The sequence below is a fragment of the Cynocephalus volans genome, chromosome 13 (genome assembly GCF_027409185.1).
Source record: "Cynocephalus volans isolate mCynVol1 chromosome 13, mCynVol1.pri, whole genome shotgun sequence".
NCBI classification, from domain to species: domain Eukaryota; kingdom Metazoa; phylum Chordata; class Mammalia; order Dermoptera; family Cynocephalidae; genus Cynocephalus; species Cynocephalus volans.
The window spans coordinates 42,253,357-42,275,589 of record NC_084472.1 but is presented as its reverse complement, the minus strand read 5'-3'; the positions used below and the strand labels follow the sequence as shown (position 1 = coordinate 42,275,589).

At 36.6% G+C, this 22,233-nt stretch overlaps 2 protein-coding genes across 7 annotated transcripts in view; one reads left to right on the top strand and one right to left on the bottom strand.

The window, feature by feature from the left end:
• Positions 1 to 6,590: 6,590 nt before the first annotated feature.
• On the bottom strand, positions 6,591 to 8,413 carry LOC134361623 (uncharacterized). Its single transcript, XM_063076638.1, has 3 exons — positions 8,146 to 8,413; positions 7,461 to 8,113; positions 6,591 to 7,356 (listed from the first exon to the last, which is right to left on the bottom strand). Exons 1-3 carry the CDS (start codon positions 8,411 to 8,413, stop codon positions 7,348 to 7,350), a joined length of 930 nt encoding a protein of 309 aa, XP_062932708.1. The 3' UTR covers positions 6,591 to 7,347.
• PIAS2 (protein inhibitor of activated STAT 2) overlaps positions 7,502 to 22,233 on the top strand; it is a 114,708-nt gene continuing 99,976 nt past the window's right edge. The window contains exons 1-3 of one of the 6 annotated variants that reach the window (XM_063076605.1): positions 7,502 to 7,652; positions 16,133 to 16,221; positions 18,482 to 18,590. The gene's annotated coding sequence lies outside the window, so the exon portion shown is untranslated. Of the gene's footprint in view, positions 7,653 to 7,855; positions 8,067 to 8,178; positions 8,388 to 16,132; positions 16,222 to 18,481; positions 18,591 to 22,233 lie in introns of those variants that run through there. The other 5 variants (XM_063076601.1, XM_063076603.1, XM_063076604.1 and 2 more) reach the window with 5 other exon arrangements.

Genomic DNA, 22,233 nt, shown 5'->3' with positions numbered 1-22,233 from the left:
CTATTATTATTTTTCCCTTATAATTATGACGACAAAAATGTAATACTAAGATATTATGGAAAAAATAAAATATTAAATTTGTATAAAACTTCTAAATAAAAATTTCAGAAGTTTTAATGAAAAGATTGAGTGCACTTTCATGAGCAGATTTAATGCTTGAAATGTCTATATTACTTCATAATCAAGACATTTTAATAGCAATGTCTTTAAATTCTTGATAGATAATTGACAAGAAATCTTATTCAAGCAAGCATTGAAAGAGTATAAAACCATTTTTACAACCATTTAAGAGTTGAAATTATATTTTATTTATTTTTCAACATGTTGGTACAGCGACCTTTGTTGAAATTATATTTTAAAAATCTAATAGACATTCCTTTTCTATCCTTGGAAAATATAATTTTAAAATTTCTTACAATAAATAAAATAGGTTTTAAATTCCAGTTGTGCAGATAGTGCAGAGTTCCCATATACCCCACACCCAGTTTCCCTATTAACAATGTATATTATTATGGTATATTTGTCACAATGAACAAATGTTTATACATTATTATTAACTAAAGTCCATACTTTATTCAGATTTTCTTAGTTTATTTCTAATGTTCTGTTTCAGCATTTTAGCCAGGATACCACATCACATTTAGAAATTACATCTCCATAGTCTCTTCTTGGCTATGATGGTTTCCCTCACTTTACTTTTTAATGACCTTCACACTTTTGAGGAGTACTGGCCAGGTATTTTGTAGAATGTCCCTCAGTTGGAATTTGTATATGATTTTCTCATAAAAAACTGGAGTTATGGGATTTTGAGAGGATGACCACAAAGTGCCATTCTCATTACATCTTATCAAGGGTCCATGTTATTATCATGGCTAACACCTCATCAGAACCTGGGAGGTGATGAAAAATTGTCTCACAACAGCCTCCCAGCCTCCCTGTTGGTGAATGAGAAACAGATTTGTAGCGGTTCCTCACAAATCTCTCAGGTTGATTTTTAGTCATTTAATCTTGGGTTCCGCCATGTCTGGTAATATTTGAGTGAATGCCAAGCATTGTGTATGAATTATGTGTTAGTCTTCCCTTTCATTAATTCTCTTATGTTTAATATTTCTTTCCTCTCATTTTTTTTTTTTTCTGTTCTGTTTTTATAAGTTGTTTAGGTCAATTTTTGCCAGTCTTTTCTTTTCTAACAGAAATTTAAGGGTTTAAATTTCCCTGTAACCATAGCTTTAGGTAAAATCCACAAAATTTTATGTGAAATATTTTCATTGTCATTCAGGTAAGTAGTTTTAAATTTTTCATTGTGATTTCTTCTTTGACTCATAGGTTATTTGGAAGAGTATTTCCTAATCCCTAAATATATGTTGATTTTCTAGTTACTAATTCATTATTGATTTCTAGCTTACTTGTGCACAGACCATACCATGTATGATTTCAATTCTTTAAAAGTTATGGATTCTTGCTCTGTTTTCAGTGTATGTCCAGTTTTTGTAAATGTACAATATGTGCTTGAAATAACGCATTTGTGTACATTATTTAAACACATTGGGTCAAGTTTGTTAATCATGTTATTCCAAAAATCTATATCTTTAATGGTTTTTTGTTTTCTTTTTGGATCAATTACTGAGACAGGTATGGTAAAATGTTCACAATACTTGTGGATTTTGTCTGTTTCTCATTATAGTTCTATGTGATACATTGAGTCCATGTCATTAGGTGCACACAAATTTAAACTGTTATGTTTAACTGAAGTCACTCAAGGAAGCCCCAACTGTGTCTTCCCATCAGGTATTTATAGTTTATTTAAAGTTCCTCCTAGTCCATTGGTTAGAGGGTATTGTTATATCACCAAGGTCAAGTGTTTAGATTCCCTTACCAATCAGCTGCCAAAAAATAAAAATAAAATCTAAATTTAAATTTAAAAATATAGTTCTTCCTAGTCCAGAGGATCAATTTTATTATAAACTTCCATCAGGTTTCTAGGTAAAGAGCTAAAAAGTTAACTGAAAATAAAATTCTCACGGAAAATGGGAAAGCGTTTGTTAATAGTTTACCCATAGTGTTTTCCATCAGACTAGAAAAATCTCACACTTTATCTCCTCATATATTACTTCTTCCCCATTCTGTTTTCTTTTCTTTGTCCATTGAGGACTCCAATTAAACATCTTTTAGACCTTTTCAATGGTATTTCTATGTCTCCAATATCTATCTTGAATATTTTCTTATTCATTTTCTATCTTTTTATATCTCTGTGCTTTATTTTAAATAGTCTTCCAATATATGCTCTGGTAATTAATTCTCTCTTAAACTGTGCATGATACTATTAAACCTATACATTGAGTTCTTAAACCTATTATATCCAGAGTTTCTATAAGGTTATTTTTTCAAGTGTGTGTGTGTGGGGGGGTCTGTGTGTGTGTGAGTATGCTTTTATTGCATCCTTTTTCTGATTGCTCTGACGTTTCTTTTTGTGTTATTTCCATTAGTTTCCATTCATAATGTTTGTTTCCATGTATACTCTGGTAATTTTTGACTGCGTACTGGTCATTTTTTTTTTTTTTTTTGAATATTTGTAGAATATTTTGAGGTTTAAGCTAATGATATCTTCATCAGGAGAGGATTTTTGTTTCTGACCAGTGTTCATGGATTGCTACTCTATAACCAGTTTTTTCAGCATTCAAGATTTGAGAGTTCCTGATTACCATAAAACCAGTCTGCAATTTGTGGAAATGCTGATTTAATTCTGGCTTCTCTTTACCCTATGGGGTTTTATATTAAATATGGGGTGTATTTATTAGATTTTCCACCTTCTATGGATACTAGAATTAGACTTCTTTTTCACTTGCTTTGCAATCTTGTAAAAATCATAGCTCAGTTTATTGATTTTGCTTTTGCGCTGACAAATTCCATCAGGAAAAATGTTTGGCTTAACTCCCTGGAATATTGTCATCTAGATTTTGGCTGGCTAATTCCTTATATTAGGTACTGTTTGTTTTTTAAATCCAGCTTTTTTGGTGTCCTCAGCTGGTAAGTTGGCTCACATTACCATGTTGTATATTATATATGTTGATATAAAATCATCCTTGCATTCCTGGGGTAAAATTTGCTGTTTACTTCATTTCATTTCACTTCCTTTCTTTCTGTCTCTTTCTTCCTGCAGTTGGCCAGTACAGGGATCCAAACCCTTGACCTTGGTGTTATAACACCAAACTCTAACCAGTTGATATTTTATTTTTATTTTCGGTGGCTGTCCAGTACAGGGATTGAACCCTGGACCCTGGCATTATCAGCACCAAGCTCTAACCAACAGAGCTAACCAGCCAGCCCCTGCTGTTTATCAGTGAGATAAGAAAACTAACATTTGTCTGGTTTTGACATCAAGATAATAGCATTTTGATATGTGGTGAAATTGGGATAAAACTATTTAAAACGTTCTTTCAAAATCCCTGTGGGATATATAATCATGGCTGTTTCATAAATGTAAATTTTGTTTGTATCTTGTTTTTTTTCCTTGAAAATTCTTGCCAGAGATTTACCTATTTTATAATTTTTTTCAAATGCAATATTTTGCCAGTCTTCTTTATTGTATTAATTTTTCATTTCATTATCTTCTACTGTTATCTTTATTTCTTTCATTCTACCTTTATATTTGTGTTACCTTGTTTTGCTTTTTCTAACTTTATTCATTAGATACACATTTCCCTGTAAAAACAGATTGAACTTCATCCTACTAGTTTATGTTGTTGAACCTGTCATAAAGCTAACGTGAGGAAGGTTCTGGAATCTAGGTCATTTGACTCATAATCTAAATTTTAATAGCAGTGAGAGGTTAAATTATCAGAATGAAAGAGATTTGCAAGTGAATGCAGTAGATATATGCAAAAAAAGGCATATAAAGATGATGACAAAACAGAAAGAAGATGTAAGAACAATCTTCTATCATGGAAGTCAAGAACAAACATTTCAAAGAAGGGCTGATATTCAATATTACCAAATAATTTCAAGGTTAAAAATGCAGAGTAAAAATATGTGACTATTAAAAAGTTATTAACAATACACACTGCTGGTGAGTTTGAAAAGATGAATAAGTATTTGGCAGTTTCATAAAAAAGTTAAACATACATCTTTCCTTTGTCCCAGAAGTTCCATCAGATATTTGAGAGAAATAAAATCATATGCATACAAAATGCCTTGTTCAACAATGTTTATAGGAACTTTATTTGTAATAGTCAAAACCTGGAAGCATTTAGATGTCCATCAACAGAAGAATGGGTAAATAAATTGGTGTCTAGTCATACAATGGAATACTATTCAGCAATAAAAAGAAATGAATTGATATGTGTAACACATCAATCTCAAATGTGGTATGATGAATGAAGAAGCCAAACAGAAGAGTACATACTGTATGAGTCCACTTACATGAAATGTTAAAATAAGAAAAACTAAGGTGTAGTATTACAAATAAGATCAGTTTGTTTCTGGTGAGAGGATTGACTGGGAAGGGGCAGCAGGGATCTTTCTGGGGGTGATGGAAATGTTCTGTATCTTAATAAGCATTTTTTCTAAAGATTAAGAGTTTACTTAAGCTATGAGGATTTTACTATGTGTAAATTGTACTTTAATAAAAATTATTGCTCAAAATATTATTGAATGTAGTTGGAATGTATACAGATACCCAATGTACTATGATTTCAATTTTTGTTTAAACTTACCAGAATAAAATGTTGGGGAATAAAACTTTACAAATTCATTGTTCAGTTTCTTTGATACTAGTTTCAATAAAGGTTAAGACCAAACACTACCTGCAAAGTGTAAGAGTGTATTATAAGAAATAGATGTATACTTGGCAAAAGAAGAAAAGTGGCTTGAAAAGACATCTGGGAAGCTAGAGCATGGTTACAGGGAGAAAGGAAGTAATCAGTGGAAAGGAAAAAAAATGATGTTAAAATCACTAAGTTGTGACAGGTTCAGAGAGAACAAGGGAAAGATTTAAGAAGACAGGTGCTTGGAATTAAACTCAATATTTCATGCGTGGTCCAACTAGGCTGAATACTCTTTTTTAAAGTTATTAGGATATATCACATGGGCCTTAGTAATGCTTCTTAAATTTATTTTTGGTCTGTTTATCAGCTGTTTAGATACAAAAATTGTATAATCTTTCACTTTGTAAGTTTACAAAGTATACTCACATACCTTATTTCATTTAATCCTCCAACAAACTGATATGAGGTACAATCATTTCTGCTTTACAGATTAGAAAAATTAGGTTGAAACTTTGCTAAAGTTATACAGCTAGTAAATGGAAAAGCCACTCCTGAGACTTTTGACTTTACGTAGTATAATCTTAGGATGCTTTACTCTCAGTACTTATGAGTGTTCTAATGCGAGCCATTTTAAGGTGGTGGTCTAGCCAGGTAATTGCCTGGAGGCTCAATTCACAATGACTGTTAAAACATTTTATTATTGTAAATGTAATGAGGAGAAAAAATGTATTTAGTGGAATTCCTAGAGTTCTGTGTCCGGAAGTGGTACTTTGATATCATGGGTGGCAAGACTACTGCAACTCCATCCTTCCCCACTCTCCTCCAAGGGTATATTATTCCCTATTATGAGGAAGTTGGATCCAAGTGAGTGCAGGGATTTCTTTTTGATGAGTAGATTATATAAATCTGGACCAGAGCTGAATTGCTCACAATAGTGGAGGTGTCCTTTACACCCTTTACCACTCAGTCTTTCCTTTAAACAAATATTGAATGACTATTATAGTTTGGAAAAGATGCCAAATTAATAATCTGCTCTGGGGAGACAAACTAGCACCCTATTTCAGAATTCTTTTGGTTGCAACTAATAGAAAATCTAACTTAAACTATCTAAAGCAGTCTAAACTTTCTAAACTAAGAAAACATGAGTATGAAGGTAGGGTGAGTGTCGAAATCAATTCTGATTTTTTACGTGATTTTTGCTCATGAGAAGGGTTGGTCCTCAGGATGGCTCCTCACTGTAGCAAAACGGCTAGTGTTCCACATGCCAGAAAGTCTCTTCTCTAATACTGAATCAATGTCCCAGACTTCCCTCTGACTGGCCTGCCTTGGGGCATGGGCCCATTTTTGATCTAACTGACAAGGTCTGGAAACACCCAGTAGTAATTGGATTTACATATCCCGCTCTGATCTAATCACTGTGGCCAGGAGAATATAACAGGTCTTATTGGCTTAGCACCATTCTGGGGTAGCACCTAACACTCCTTGCATTCAAACCCATCCGCTGCAACACTTTGAGGGACGCTGCAACACTTTGAGGGAAGGGCGAAATGTTTGCTAGAAAGCAACTAAAATGAACATTACAAACAAGTCTCAGCGGGGTCTTGCTTCTCTTTCAGTTTTGTGTTTATGTTGTTCCCTCGTGGGTATAAGCTCCTTGGCAATACAGCTGTATAGTATTTCAGTCATCTTTTTGTTACCACAATGCTCCTAGCCCAGTGGCATTCACTTGATGTTGGTTAAACAATGTCAAATTCTACTAAGTATAAAGGGAGCCCTAAGGAGAATAAACTAAGAGCAAGAACGAGCCAAGCTTAGTCTAGACACTATTCATTCCTTTATTCATTAAACAACTATTTGTCAGGCATTTATCAGTCGGTACATTTTAGTGGGTTTAAATTTTTTTAAGATAAATTTTTCAACCCTAATTTTAATTATATATAATAATCATACAAATACCTACATAATTAACATGGTGACATGTTATGAAGGAAAAGTTCAAGGTCCTATGAAAAGTCATGAGAGGGGTTTGAATGAGAATGGGGGATGTGGGCGAGGGAAAATCTGAAGAAGTGACAGTTAAAGTGAGACTTGAAGGATGAACAGGGAGTTACAGGCGGGTGGGAAATTATTCTTGGGCCAAAGAGCAACATTTAGAGGTCTTAAAGCTTGGAGGGGGAGGGGTGGAAGGGAAATTTGAAGGAGGAACTGGAAGAACTGCAGTGTTGGGGAACGAAGGGCAGTGGGAAGAGATATTAGATAGGAGCCATATTAAACGGGGCCGTGTAAGTTACATTGTTTTAAAGTTTTCACGGGAGGGTTCCACCCACCTCTTTAGGAAACCTGACACCCGACTCCTTCCCGCGATGTTTTGGAGCAGCTTGACTCAGCATCTTCTCTCATCCTTTATCAGCACGTCTGGGGAGCCATGAAGCTTCCTTCCACCTACTCTTCCTCGTATTTCATTCTTTCCTAGCTATTAGATTTCCCTGACCCCTCGACTTTTTTATCAGGGCTCTTCTGAACGTTCTTATTTCACATTTCCCCCAGCCCCACCCCCCAACTGTTTCGACACCGTCCTTGACATTCAGCTGCCCTGCAAAGTCAGAAAGAATGAGCCAGGTTAATACTCAGAGGGCATTAGCAATTCAAAGAGATCTCTCACCCATCCTGCACCATTAGATCAGAACAACGGCTTACCCAACACTTATATTTAGATTGTTCCGCCACAACTACTCTGGGGGATGGTTTTGTTTGCGGCTGCTCCTCCATCCACAGCCACCGTGTGGAGGGCACCGTAAGAATCTTCCCGCATGCTCCTGCCACGAGTCCCAGTCGCCTCCTCTTCTTCTCCGCCGCTTCGCGAGGCCAGGCCCTCCTCCAGGCCCGCGGGTAATGCCGCAGTCGCGACGGCGCCTCAGGGAGGGAGTCGGCACCGGCCTCGGCGCGGGGAGGGGAGGCACAACGCGAGCTGAGCGAGGCCAGGCCGCAGCCCTGGACGGCGGAGGCGTGCGCGGCACGGGCCGGCGCAGGAGCGGGCGGGCGCAAGGCGGCCGCGCGCGCGTGGGCAGGGGGCACAGCGAGGGGCGGGGCTCCCGCGCTGGTCACATGACGGGCCGGCGGCGGCGGCAGCGGCGGCAGCGGTAGCGGCCGCGGCGTCTTAAGCGGCGCCCAGTGCAGGATGGTGCTGGAGGCGGCGGCCGTGGTGGCGGCGGCGTCGTTGGTGGCAGTGGGAGGGGGTGCGGTGGCGGCAGCAGCGGCGGCGCCCGCGGGTGATATAAAATGGCGGATTTCGAAGAGTTGAGGGTAAGCGGGGGCGCGGGAGTGGAGAGCGGAGGCCGCGGGGGAGGGGACTAGAGGGGAGGGGCAGCAGAGAAGCCGCAACGTCGCTGGCCGCCGCCTTCTTGTTCCGCGGGGGCCGGTTGGCGGAGCCCGGAGTCCCGGCTGGCGCGGGGGAGAGGAGCGAGCCGACCAGGCCGGCCGGGCGGCGTGGGGGCGGCGGGCCTGGGCCTCGGGCTAGCGGCCGGTCCTTGCTGCCCGCCGTCCGCACACCTGGCGCGGGGGTCCGGAGCACCCCCGAAGAGGGGCACGTGGAAGCCGACTTCCCTGTTCATCTTGAGGGCCGAGGTGGGCAGCAGCCTTTGATTTTCCATCTTCGCAGGGGTTGTACGTGTCCATGGCGCTTCAGAAGTCTACATGCTACTCACTTGGTGGAAGACTGTTTTCTTAAACGTGAAGTTGCGTTTAGAAATTTTTCTCTCTGCTCCTCTTATGGCTGATGCTACCGTTTAGTCAGGTCTGTCACGAGAAAAGGCCCCTTCCCCCCACCAGTGCTTCCTAACATCTTCGAGAGAAGCGTGGTCCTTTGGGAACCCTGCCGTCAGTAATCGGCTTTAAACCTTGATATGTTCTCAGTGCCATGATCCGCGAAGTCCGTGTTGTCTTGAGGTTTGTCTGTCTGCACTCTGCTTGAGAGGAAAGATTTTTTCTTCTTAGCCTTGGAACAAGATCGTAACTTTATCGTTGATACCTTTGTATAGTATAGGTTTGAAATGGGGGGGTGGGGGTAGAAGGGGAAAGATTTTGCCTCCAGTTTGATAACCTTCAGAGAGTCCTTAACTGAAACAAAACTGATAAATGAGGCAGATTTATTTTGTATGGTTCGCAGAATTACTGGCAATATAAATGGGATATTTGTGGACGGAAACCCTGAGGTTTTTTGTTTTTTTGTTTTTTTAATGTATTTTAAAGTAGAAGTGTGAACTTGAAATTAACTCCACACAGTTTGCACACCATAGACTTAACGATGTTAGGGTTATGTTTTCGAATAAGAAGGAAGAGGAATCCGGTAAAAGATTTAGTTTTTTATGTTTATTGTTTTTAGGCTAGGGATGGATGTTGGCTCCTCACCTGGTATTTCAGTGGACATCAGCAAAAGAATCTGTGTTCCGCTCTAAAGGGGTAGTGTTAGTTTGCACACTGTCTGCCATTTTCCCTCCTTCTGTTTCAAGAAGAGTTATTTAAGTTTTAGTAAAGAGAAATGTATATTAATTCATGTTATACCCCATATTAGTTTATACAGAGAACCGTGATAGGAGGTAAAAGTGTGTTCGTATTTGATAAGTAAGGATTTTTGTGGTTCAGAAACCCAGCTGTAGAGCTTTTTTCACCTGTGGAGCTTTTGAAAGAACCAGGCCCAAGCCTCACTTCCATCAAGTCATACGTTAGAGTGGGTTGAGAAGACAGAACTTTGAAGTTAAATTTATTTTTGCCTGCAATATAGTCTTAATTTTTGTGTAGTAACAGATGTATACAATTTTTCCTCTTCCATGTTTTTTTTTGTTGATGAAAACTTTTCCAGGACTTGGATTAGACTTTTATAATTGTTGGTCAAAGCTTAATACAAAGCAGAGAATTTACTTGCCGGTGTAGGGCAGAAAGGGCCGTCAGTGCTCAGGTTGGAGTGGAACCAGAAACTGGAAAGTGGTGGAAACCAAAGGTTTTTTTTTTTTTTTTCTCTTTCTGTTTTTCTGCCTTCCTCCTTCTCTCTCTTTACGTTTTGTTTTGTGAGTCGGCTTTATCATCTTTTCTTGTAAATCAAATGTCTTTGCTTCTCCTGGCACTTGATAGAAGATGGCCCCCTCTTCCCACATTTCACATCAGGTGACCAACGGTGACTAACTGGGAAGAGCTTTCAGAGGAGGGGAGGGTACTGGCTGGGCAGATGCTGGATTTATCCATTGTCTTTGCTTTAGCTGCTCAGTGCAGACCCGTGTTACCCTACGTATGAAGAGGAACTGTACCCTACTCCCCCAATTGCAAACAGTGATTATGATGATGGTGGCATGTGCTCATTATAATATAGTGCTTATTACATGCCTGGCTCTGGTCTGAGCACTTCATCTATACATACTTAATTCTCAAACTTCTGTGAAGAAATTGAGGCACAGAGAAATTAACCTGACCTAGATCACATAGCCTGAGACTGGAAAAGCTGGGGTTTTTAACTTTAGAGATCTAGCTTTAGAGTCTGTGCTCTTCAGAGCCCAAGCTGTACTGCTTTGTTCAGGTAGCTTTGAGCCTAGGTGGAGCTCGTGGCCATCATCCTGCAGTCTATAGACTAAATTAAATGATAACACCCTTATGTGACATGTAATAGGGGAAGGAAATCAGGACAACTGATTGAAAAATAATTAGAAAGGAAGAAAGGGGGAGAAGTATCTAGGGCTCTCAAAATGGTGGTCACAGTGATAGTCAAGTAAATTATAGGACCAGGGAAGATTATGGGCATTAGTTTTATGGCTAACTTCTTAGCAGTAGAGGAAATGGTCAGCCAATCTGGATGTCACATATTTGGCTGCTGATATTGTTGCTGAAAGAATTTCCATTGCTCTTCAGGAGTACTCCCTATGGACGTGCACCCAGACAACAAGAGCAGTTGACATCTGGCTGGTGCTGCATCTGTACTCGAGGTTGTGACTTATGGGAAAGGTCATCCTCAGTGGGGTTTAGTGACTCTTGTGCCTTTGCTTTTTCGGCTTGGGGGTATTACTTGATGAGAACCTTAAGGGGTTTCCTGACAGTTTTCAGTTTTTGAGACTGCCATGTGAGCTAGTATCAGAGATCTTGTCTGGTCATGGCAAAATACGTCAGCCCTACACTTTGCTGCCTTTCAGTCCAACTGACCAGTAGAATAGCAGCCCACCTCTCTTCCGGTTCTTTGGAGAGAGTGAATCTGATGGGCCGAGCTTAGGTCAGGGTCCACTTCTAATCATCTATAGCCAGGGGTTAGAGTCCCGTCATACAAACTGGACTCTAGAGGTCATCCTGATGGGTTAAGGGAAAGGAAGGGGGAAGTTCTGTTTTCAGGATTCATCCATGTTGTAGCATGTGTCAGTACATCAGTCCTTTTTATGGCCAAATAATATTCCGTTGTGTGGATATACCACATTTTGTTTATCAACTCATGAATTGATAGTTGTTTCCACTTTTTTTGCTAGTATGAATAATGCTATAGGGAGATTCCAGAAATTGAGAATAATCAGCCTTTTAAATATGTATGTTGATAAAGTTTTAGTCACTGTAGAACCAAGTAGTGAGGAGCCATAGAGGAACTTTACTTCTGTGTTATTAAATCTGTGCTCCTTAAAGGAAAAATATAACAAAGTCCTGCTTGAGTGAGGAGAGCTCATTGAAATTATTTTTAAAATTTAGTATTATATTGTGTTTTCATCTTGTAACCATTCAGCTTTTCTTGATAGACTTTCTGGAATCTTGGGCTTCCTTTCTAATTTGGGCAGGTTGCTTTCTAGACCTGTTTTTTAGCTGTCATCCTGGGATTACTTTACATTGTACTCCTAGTTAGGTCTGTTGTTTGATTCCCATGTCTTTCTCTCTTTTTTTTTTTTTTTAAAAGATGACCGGTTAGGGGATCTTAACCCTTGACTTGGTGTGGTCAGCACCACGCTCACCCAGTGAGCGAACCGGCCATCCGTATATGGGATCCGAACCCGGGACCTTGGTGTTATCAGCACCGCACTCTCCCAAGTGAGCCACGGGCTGGCCCGTCTTTCTCTTTTTATATGCCTTTTTTATTTTACTGGGCTACAGTCTTGAGTAAATTGTTTCAGGAAGGATATGCAGGTGATAAACTTTCTAAGTTCTTGAATGTTTGAAAATGACTTAGCTTTGTTCCTGATTCAAAGTTTAGACATAGAATTATAAGTTGATAATACAGTTTTTCTCCTCAGAACTTTAAAGGCTTTCCCGAAAGAATTTAAAATACCCAGTGTTGCTAATAAGAGGTCCATTGCAGATCTGATGGTTATTCTTTTCTAGTAACTTCATTTACAGTCTTTATGATGGTCTCTGTATACTTGGTGTTGTGAAATGTTTTGTGGTAGGCCTGTTTTCATTCCTCCTGGTGGGTGCCTTTTCAGTTCTAAGAGTCTTCAAATCTAGGGAATTACCTTCTCTTTCTTTGATAATTTTTCCCTTTCCATTTCTCTTTTCTCGGAGTCTCTTGATGGGTGAATATTGGAGAGCTCAGTATTGGAATATTGACATTTTATTTGTTTACCTTCTGGAAGATTTTCTTGACTTTGTGAACTCTTATATAGAATTTATTTTAGTAATTACATTTTTAATTTGTAGGAGCTCTATCCTCTTTTTTGGTTTTCTTCTTTTAAAAATAGCAACTGTCCTTGATTTATGGGGGATTATTTCTGCGGATGCTAACTTCTTTAAAAACTTCTCTTGAGACAGTTCTCTGAATTGGTCATTGTAATAGTGGTTTGTGTATGTAGGTGTATGACACTCATTTTAATTTTGTGAGTATTTAAGTTATTTGATAGTACAAAAGATTATAATAGGTACAATTTAAGTAAATAAACATACATGTATTGACCACCCAACTGAATAGTTCAGCAGGGTGCCCTTCCCTGAACACATCTACTATGACCACGCCCACCTTCACCAATGAGGGTAGCTGCTGTGCTGAATTTTGTATTCATCATGCCTGTGTCATGCTTTTTAGCATAGGTAAATATAAATATTATTTATGTTTTAAGATTTTGTATAAATTAAATAATAGTGTATATATTTGGGGTCTTTTTTTGTTTACCATTGTTTTTGATTTCCCATTGTATGAATATATCTGTTTATTCATTCTCTTGGTGGAAATTTGTATAGTTTCCTTTTTTTGTTTTCTCTCTCTCTTCTTACAGGTCCCCAAATCCCTTATCCACACTTCTGAAATCCAAAAAGCCCTGGAAATGGGGGGAAAAAATTGTAAATTTTCAGCAAACTTGTGGAAAAATCCTGGTCTGCACTGATATGAGGCTATTTGTAACCATTGTTGATCTCACTTAATGTGAATATATGTTTCACTGTAGAAATTCTAGTGTGAGAAACATCCTCACCCATCCAAGGCCAAAGGATGGACACGTAGACACAAGGTACAGTGAAGAGAGACTTTAATTATGGCCTTGCTAGGTTCAGGTGTCTGATGGGCAGGCACACAGAAAAGGGCTGTAACAAGCAATTTATTTCCTAGTGCGCAAGTCCCTGCCCCCACCTCCTCATTGGCTGAGAGTACTACAGAGTTTACAGTCTTCCCGGGGTTTACAGTCTTCCCGGATGACATCTGAAAGTACCCCAATTTACTACCCCCTTGTAGGAAATTTCTTTGTCTGAGGCCTCAGGACAAGCCTGCAAAAAAGGCCCACCCAAAACCCTGTGCAAGGAGAAACTTTAAGAACTGAAGAGAACAGTAAAGGGCTATTAACTCATTACTATTTCAAGGATAACTTTATCCATTTGAAGTAAACAGTTAAGGGCTAGTAACTCATTACCATATTCAGGGGACGCCCCCCAGGAATGAGCTGGACCAGTCAGACAACTTTTGGCCTGGGCCTGAATTATTTCTGAAAATGAATCACTTAGATTATTTTTTTACGTCTAGGAATAGAATTACTAAGATACTTAAGAGTATGTGCATATTCAACAATACCGGATAAGGCCAGTCTGTTTTCTAAAGAAGATTGTATCACTATGTGCTCCCTCCAGCAGTGTAAAAGTTTTCATTCCTCAGCTTTCTTGCTAACAGTTATGTCAGACTTCAAAAGTTTTTGCCAGTCAATATAAAATTCCACCTCTTAGTTTTCTTTTCTTTTTGTTTATAAATTTGAGCATCTCTTACTATGCTGAATGGCCACTCTTCTTCCCTCTTCTGAGATTCCTATTCATGTCTTTTGCTCATGTTTGTGCTAGATTTTTTTTAAAAAATGTGTTTTTAACTGATTTGTATTAGTTCTTTTTTTTTTTTTTGGTCTTTTTCGTGACCGACACTCAGCCAGTGAGTGCACCGGCCATTCCTATATAGGATCCGAACCCGCGGCGGGAGTGTCGCCGCACTCTCCCGAGTGCGCCACGGGCTCGGCCCTGATTTGTATTAGTTCTATAATTGAGTATATGTGGTACAGATTTCTCCTGTCAATTTGGCTCACTTTTTTGTCATTTTATGTGTCTTTTGATGAGGAGACGTTCTCAATGTTGTTGGGTTTATCAGTTTTTATGGATAGTGCTTTTGAATCTAGTTGGAGAAATTTTTCAATAGAGTGTTTGAAGATACTTTTCATCATATTATAAAAGTTGCATAGTTTTTTGCGTTTCTAACTTAAGATTTAATCCACTTGGAATTGATTTTGTATATAGTGTGAAGTGATGATCCAGAACAAATTGTCCCATCACCTTTTGTGCACTAGATTTTTTCCCCACTGATCCGGATGCCATCATATGTCTTGTCTTTCTGTCTGTTTATCTATCTGTCTGTCTGTCTATATCTTGGCTCCGGACTACAGTTTGTTAATCTGTTTACATGTTAACAGCATGGTCACATTATTTGAAATACTGTAACTTTGTAACAATTTCTATCAAAACAGACTTCTTTTGATATATAGCATACACATAGAAAGTACACAGCTCATGAGAAAACAGCCGAATGAATTTTCTCGATATAATCATCATGCAGGTCAAGAAAAAGAACACTATCAGCACCGTAGAGTCCCTTCCCAGTGGCTAACCTCATTATCCAAAAAGATATTTAGTTTTGCCTGTTTTTGAACATTATATAAATGGAATTGTATAATGTAGTATGAATGTAGAATTTCTGTATTTGTATAATGTAGTATGAGTATATATTCTATTGCTTCTGGCTTTTTTTCCTCAGTTTTGTTTGCGAGATCCATCCTTATTGTTGCATGTAGTATTTGTTCATTCCCTTTCAATAGTGATAATAGTAGAGTTCCAGTTGCTCCACATCCTTATCCGTCCTTTTAATTTTAGACATTCTAGTGAGTGTGTCGTGGTTTTAATTTGTATTTCCTGAATGAGTAATGACGTTAGCCCCTTTAAATATATTTTTTGGCTATTTGGATATCTTTTGTGTGGCTTGCCAAGTTTTTTGCTCATATTTACATTGGGCCATCTGTCTTTCTCCTACTGATTTGTAGGAGTTCATTATATATCCTGGATACCATCTCTTGCTGGTTATGCTTTGCAAATATCTTCTCTTGTTTCCCCAGCCCTATGAGTCTGTTTAAAGTTCTGCTTGACTTCTCAACCTCTCCATTGTCCTTTTGCTATTGGCAAATATCTCCAGGAGAAAAGAGGCATTAAGGGACTCAACTTTGGGGGCTTCCCGTCCTTCCAAAGTCACCTCTCGTGTCCTTGCTGTCTTTGTACAAGTGTTTCATGCTTTCAAACCAGTGTTTTTTATATTATGTTCAGTTGTTGAGTTCTCACAGGGAGGGTTGGTCTGAAACAGCCGTCTAGTTGATCATTGAGGGCCACAGAATTATTACAAGCCCTCCCATCTTGGAGTTGTTCCACAAAGAATTTCTTGGCTCTTTTCTCCTGTGTATAATTTTAGAATCATCTTTTCAAGTGATATAGATACACTCATATTCTGTTGGGGTTTTGAGAGAACTACATTTTGTTGTTAAGTTTTTTTAACCATGAGCATTGTAATCTCTGTTTAGGTCTTTTGCAATGTCTTTCAATAAAGTTTTATAATTTTCAATTAAAGTATTGCAAATATTTTGTTAGATTTATTTCTAGGCACCTTATTTTTGTAGCAAATCATAAATGTTATCTTCTTATGATTATATTTTCTACTTTGCTGGTATACAGAAATACAATTTGACTTTGCATAACAACCTTGCTGTACTCCTGATTGTGATAAGTATCTATAGATTTCTTTTGGATTTTTCTATGCATACAGTCCTTTCTGTGAATAATGACCTCTTTGTTTTCTCCTTTTCAATTCTTACGCTTTTTTTTCTTTCTTTTTCTTGTCCTAATGTGCTGGCTAGGATCTCCAGTACAATGTTGCATAGAAGCTGTGATGGGGGCATCCTGATCTTGTTCCTGATTTTAAAGGGAATGCTTTCAAAGTTTCACAGTTAAGTATGATGCTTGCTGTAGGTTTATTGTAGATAATCTTTTCAGGTTAAGGATGTTCCTTTCTTTGTTTGCTAATTTTTAAAAAATCATAAATGGATGTTGTATTTCATCAAAGGTTTTTTTCTGCATCTTTTGAGAAGATCATATATTTTGTCTTCTGTAATCTAACACATGAATTATATTGGTCTATTTTTCAAATATTTAAACCAACCTTGTGTTTCAAGAATAAATTCAACCTTGATCTATCTGTCTCTTTTTTTTTTTTATTCCCGTTATTGGATTCAGTTTAAAGATAATTTAGGGTTTTTGCTTTTAATAATGAGTAATATTGACTTATAATTTAAAAATACCTTTCCTGTTTCTTCTGCAAGTCTTTAGGTAAGATTAGAATGAGCTGTTTCTTAAATGGTAGAACTTCCTTGTAAAATTGTTGCTATTTTCTTTGAGGCACACTTCTTTAACCATTGATTCAATTGCTGTGGTTATACCATTGTTCATTTTTTCAATTTTCAAATCTATTTTGGTAGGTTGTGCTTTTATAGAAAGTTCTTCATTTCATCCATATTCTTGAATTTACACCATTTAGTCGTTAATCTCTTATTTGTAGTAGTTGTAGTTACTATCCCCTCTTTTTTTTAAATGCCTTTTTTTCTTGATCATTTTTAGCTGATAGTCTGCAAATATATCCTTCCCCCACTTCACTAATTTCTGCTCTTAATTTCTTTTCTTATACTACCTTTGGGTTTCTTTCTGTTGTTTTTTTTCTGATTTCTTAAGTTGGATACCTATCATTAATTTACAGCATTTTAATACAGACATTTAAGACCGTAAATGTCTATGTATTGCGTTTCCTGCATCACACAAGTTTTGATGTGTGGCATTTTCATTTTTTTCACTTGCATTTTTGTATTTTCCACTATGCATTCTTTAATGTATGAGTTATTTAAAAATTTAATTTCTCAATATGTGGGAATTCCTTTAGTTAATCTGATGATTGATTTGTAATTGCAATGTGGTTCGTCAGAATGGTGTCAGTTCTTTGAAATCTGTTGAGACTATGTGGTCAGTTTTTATAATTTTTGTTTGTAATTGAAGGGAGTGTGTATCTTCTGGTTGTTGGTGCAAAGTTTATATAAGTTCACTAGTTAGACTTGTTAATTATGTTGTTCAAATCTTATATATTTATTTTTATTTTTTAGAGAGCAGAGGTATGTTAATCTTTTAGTTGAATGGTGGGTTTTTTTTTTTTTTCCAGGTTTTTTTCTTTTAGTTCTATCAGTTTTTTAAAATATGTTTTAAACTTGTTAGTAGTTAAAATTTAATACATTTTCCTGCTGATTGAAACTTTTACTCTGTGTAGTGGACTATATAAAGAAATGCTTTTTGTATTAAATACTATTATTGATGTTAACATACCTAGATGAATTTTTCTTGGTCAGTTAATTTTGCCTGATATGTTTTTTTAAATTCTCCCTCCTCCTGCATTTTTGTGTTCTTTTATTTTAACTTTGGCTCTTGTGAATATCATGCTTTTGAATTAAAAGAATTTTTAAAACCTGGTTTGATAGTCTTGGTTTGTGTAATTTTAAACTTTTACTGGAGATAATTGTCAATTCACTTGCAGTTGTAAGAAATAATATAAAGACATGTTATGTACTCTTTATCCCATTTCCCCTAGTGGGAAAACTATAGTACAGTATCTTCTTGTAAACGGTAGTATAGTATCACAACCAGGTTATTGACATTGACACAATTAAGGTGCAGACTGTTTTTATCACCACAAGCATCCCTCATATTGTCATTTTGTAGCCACACCTTCTTCCCTCCTGTCCACTCCACTCCCCCCATCCTCCCCGATCTCTGGCACCCACTAATCTCTTTTTCATTTCTATGATTTTTGTCTTCAAAAGTGTTACATAAATTGAATCACACAATATGTAACATTTGGGTTTGGCCTTTTTCATTCAGAATAATCCTCTGAAAATTTAGGTTATGTGTATAGTTTGTCCCTTTTTATTACTGAGTAGTATTCCATGGTATGGCCTTATAGTTTCTGTAACCATTAACCTGTTGAGGGACATCTGGGTTGTTTACAGTTTTTGGCTGTTATGAATAAAAGTGCTATAAAGATTTATGCATAAATTTTTTTGTGAACATAAGTCTTCATTTCTGTGGAGTAAATGCCCAGGAATGCAATTGTTGGGTCATATGGTGGTTGTATGTATAGTTTTTTAAGAACTTGCTAAACTGTTTTCCAGAGTGGCTGTACCATTTTACATTCCTACCAGCAATGTACGGAGTGATCCAGTTTCTCTGCATCCTCACCAGCATTTGGTGTTATCACTGTTTTTCATTTTAGCCATTCTGGTAGGTATCTAGAGATATCTCAGTGAGGTTTCGATTTGCATTTCCCTAATGGCTAATGATGCTGAACATATTTTTATGTGCTTATTTGCCCATTGATGAAATGTCTCTTCATGTCTTCTGTCCTTTTATTAATTGGATTTTTTTTTCTGTTGAGTTTTGAGAGTTCTAGATATTTCTAGATACTAGTCCTTTGTCAGATATGTACTGTGCAAATATTTTTTCTAAGTCTATTATCTTTTCATCCCTTTATAAAGGGTTTTTTTTTTTGCAGAATATGTTTTAATTTTTTAATTTTAATTTTAAAGTATATCATTTTTCCTTTTATGGGTCTTGCTTTTAATGTGAAATCTAAGAACTCTTTGCCTAGCCTTAGATCCTGAAGATTTTCCTTTTTTTGTTATTTTTTAATGTTTTTATTTTTACGTGTAAGTCTATAATCCATGTGGACTTAATTTTTGTCTAAGGTGAGAGACTTAGGTGGAATTTCATTTTTTTTTTTTTGTCTATGATTGTCCAGTTGCTCCAGCACCATTTGTTGAAGGACTCTCTTTCCTCCATTGAGTTACTTTTATACATTTGTGAGAAATTATTTGGGCGTTATTGTGTAGGTCTATTTCTGGGTTCTCTATTCTGATCCATTGATCTATGTGTTTGCCCTTCCACTAATACCACACAGTCTAGGTTACTGTAGCTAAGTTGTGAAATAAGATAGACTGATTCCTCTTCCTCTGTTCTTTTTAAAATTGCTTTGGCTCTTCTTGTTCCTTTGCCTTTCCATATAAATTTTAGAATAGTCTCATCTATATCTACAAAAAGCTTTGCTGGGATTTGGATAGGAATTGTGTTAAACTTATTTATCAGTTTGGGGAAAATTGACATCTTTACTATGTTGAGTCTTCTAATCCACGAAGAATCCATTTATTTAGATCTTCTTAGATTTCATCAATGTTTTATAGTTTTCAGTTATACAAGTCCTGTACATGTTTGTTAGATTTTTTATCTATGTATTTTAATTTTCTTTGGAGTGATTATAAATGGTGTTGTGTTTTTAACTTGTTTCCACATGTTCATTGTTAGTATATAAAGCTGTGATGATGTAATTGTTTCTGTGTGTTGGTATCCTATAACCTTACTGAACTGACTTAGTTGTTTCGTAGATTCATTGAGATTTTCTATATAAACAATCATGCCATCTGCAAATAGAATCATCTGTCAATATATGTGATATCTGGGGGGGATTGGTCGCAAGGATACCAAATATCGAAATCCTCAGATGCTCAAGTCCCTTATGTAAAATGATGTAGTATTTGCATATAACCTATGCTCGCTCTCCCATGTACTTTAAATCATCTCTATATTAACTTTAATACCTACTACAATGTAAATGCTATGTAAATAGTTGTCATACTGTATTGTTTGGGGAATAATGAAAAGGGGGAAAAAAAAACCTGTACATGTACAGGATGCAGTTTTTTTCCCCAAATATTTTTGATCCAAGGTTTGTTGAATCCATGAATCCCATGGATGCAGAGGGCTGACTGCACTGACAGTTTTTTCTTTCCAACCCATTATACTTTTTATTTCCTTTTCCTGTCCTTTTCTACTAGCTAGAACTTTTAGCACTATGTTGGATGAATGATGAGTAGGCGTTCTTGCCTCATTCCTGATAGTAGGGTGAAAATATTCAGTCTTTCACCATTTAGTATAATGTTAGCCCTAGATTTTTTTGAAGATGCTATTTATCAAGTCGAGGAAGTTCCCTTCTATTTCTGCTTTGCTGAGAGTTTCTATCATGAATGGTTGTTGAATTTGTTAAATGCGTTTTCTGCATTGATTGATTAGATCATTTTTCTTTTTTAGCTGGTAACACATATGGCATACTACATTGATTTCAAACGTTGAATCAGCCTTGTATCCTTGGAATAAACCCCACTTGGTCGTGGTGTGTAATTCATTTTATATATTGCTGAATTTTACTTGCTCCTGTTTTGTTAAGCATTTTAACATCTGTATCTGTAAGGGATATTGTTGTGTAGTTTTATTTTTTATACTATCTTTGTCTTGTTTTGGTGTCATGGTAATACCGGGTTCATAAAATGAATTTGGAAGTGTTCTATCTTTTTTCCTGGAAGAAAGTATATAGAATTGGTGTTAATTCTTTTAATGTTTTGTAGAATTCTCCTTTAAAATCATATGGGACCAAGATTCCTTTTTTGGGAGTTTTAAAGTTATTAATTAGATTTCTTTAATAGTTAGAAGGATATTCAAATTATCTGTTTCATACTGAGTGAATTTTGGTAGTTTGTGTGTTTTCAAGGAATTGGTCCATTTCACCTAAGTTGACAAATTTATGTAAGTAGAGTTGTTTTTAGTATTCCTGTGTTCTTTTTGATGTCTGCAGATTCTGTAGTGATGTCCTCTAGTGTTGTTCTTTTACTGGAGAGTTTATTTCCTTTTTATTTGATGAGATTATTAATGTGTTTGCATTTATTTTTAATTCCTTCATTTTAGTTTGTGCTATCCTACTTTTTTGTGTTTTTCTCTCTACCTGTTTTCTTGCCTTCTACTGGGTTTTATTTCTTCTCTCTTTCTCATGGTTTTCCCACTTTACTAGCTGTGAATTACACATTACTTTCTCACAGACTCTTGAAATTTCTCTTGAAATTTTAATATGGGTTTGTAAATCTGAAATTACTATGTTTTCCTTTCTCACCTATAGAACACTTTCAGATGCTCCCCACCCTACCGACGTATATTCCATCATAGCTCAGCATTTTCATTCTGTCTTTTCTTAACCTCGAACATTTGACATTATTTTCTATGGTAAATATTTAGGCTAAACTCTTCCCTCCCCAGACTTGTTGTTTTTTCTTTGCTTATCATTCTGCTCTCTTAATACTCATTCTTCTGCATTACTCTGGTTGGGTAGTTGTGGGCTTTTTACTTTGCTCGTGTGATAGGCCTGCTTGCCTCTTGAAGACTTTTGCTTCTGCTGTCTTTTGCCTTGGAACGCTTTTCCTCAGATATCCATTGGGTGCTTTCTTACTTCTTCAGTTATTTATTCAGTTGCCTTTTCAGTGAGGCCTTCGCCCTTTAAAATTGCAAATCCTCTACATCCTCACTCCCTGTTTCCTTTCCCTTTTTTATTATTCATTTTATTCCTCACCATCTGCCATATTACATATTTTATTTAATTCTTTATTGTAAGTTTTGGTCTTTTAAGATGTCCAACTTATTCATTGCAATTTTATTATATTTATAACTTAAGTTGGGAAGAATTGACATCTTTAGTATTAATTATTTTTATCTAGTAACGTGATATAATCCTTAATTTATTCAAGGCTTCTTTTATATCTTGTGGGTTTTTTATGTAGCTCTTGCAAAATTTTAAGATATATTCCTTTGCATTTTATACATTTATGTTACTTAGATTTGTTTTCCAAAATGTTGTTTTTCCTTATCAGTCATTCGAAAATCTATTTGATGTGTGGGACATTTGACAAAAATTTTGTTGATTTAAGTGGATTCTTTTATAGTATAGAGAGTCCTGGCATTTGTAAATAGAAAATGTTACTTAAAATTTTTTTGTCTTGTATTATCTAGACTCTTTGAAGTAATGTTGAATGACAAAACATAATGTACA

Bases quoted from the DNA above. Each gene is read 5' to 3' on its own strand.
- LOC134361623 (XM_063076638.1), bottom strand. From the start codon at position 8,413: ATGGAAAATCAAAGGCTGCTGCCCACCTCGGCCCTCAAGATGAACAGG. The intron at 8,114-8,145 runs GTTGCGGCTTCT...CCTCCCCTCTAG, and splicing joins AGAAGGCGGCGGCCAGCGAC to TCCCCTCCCCCGCGGCCTCC.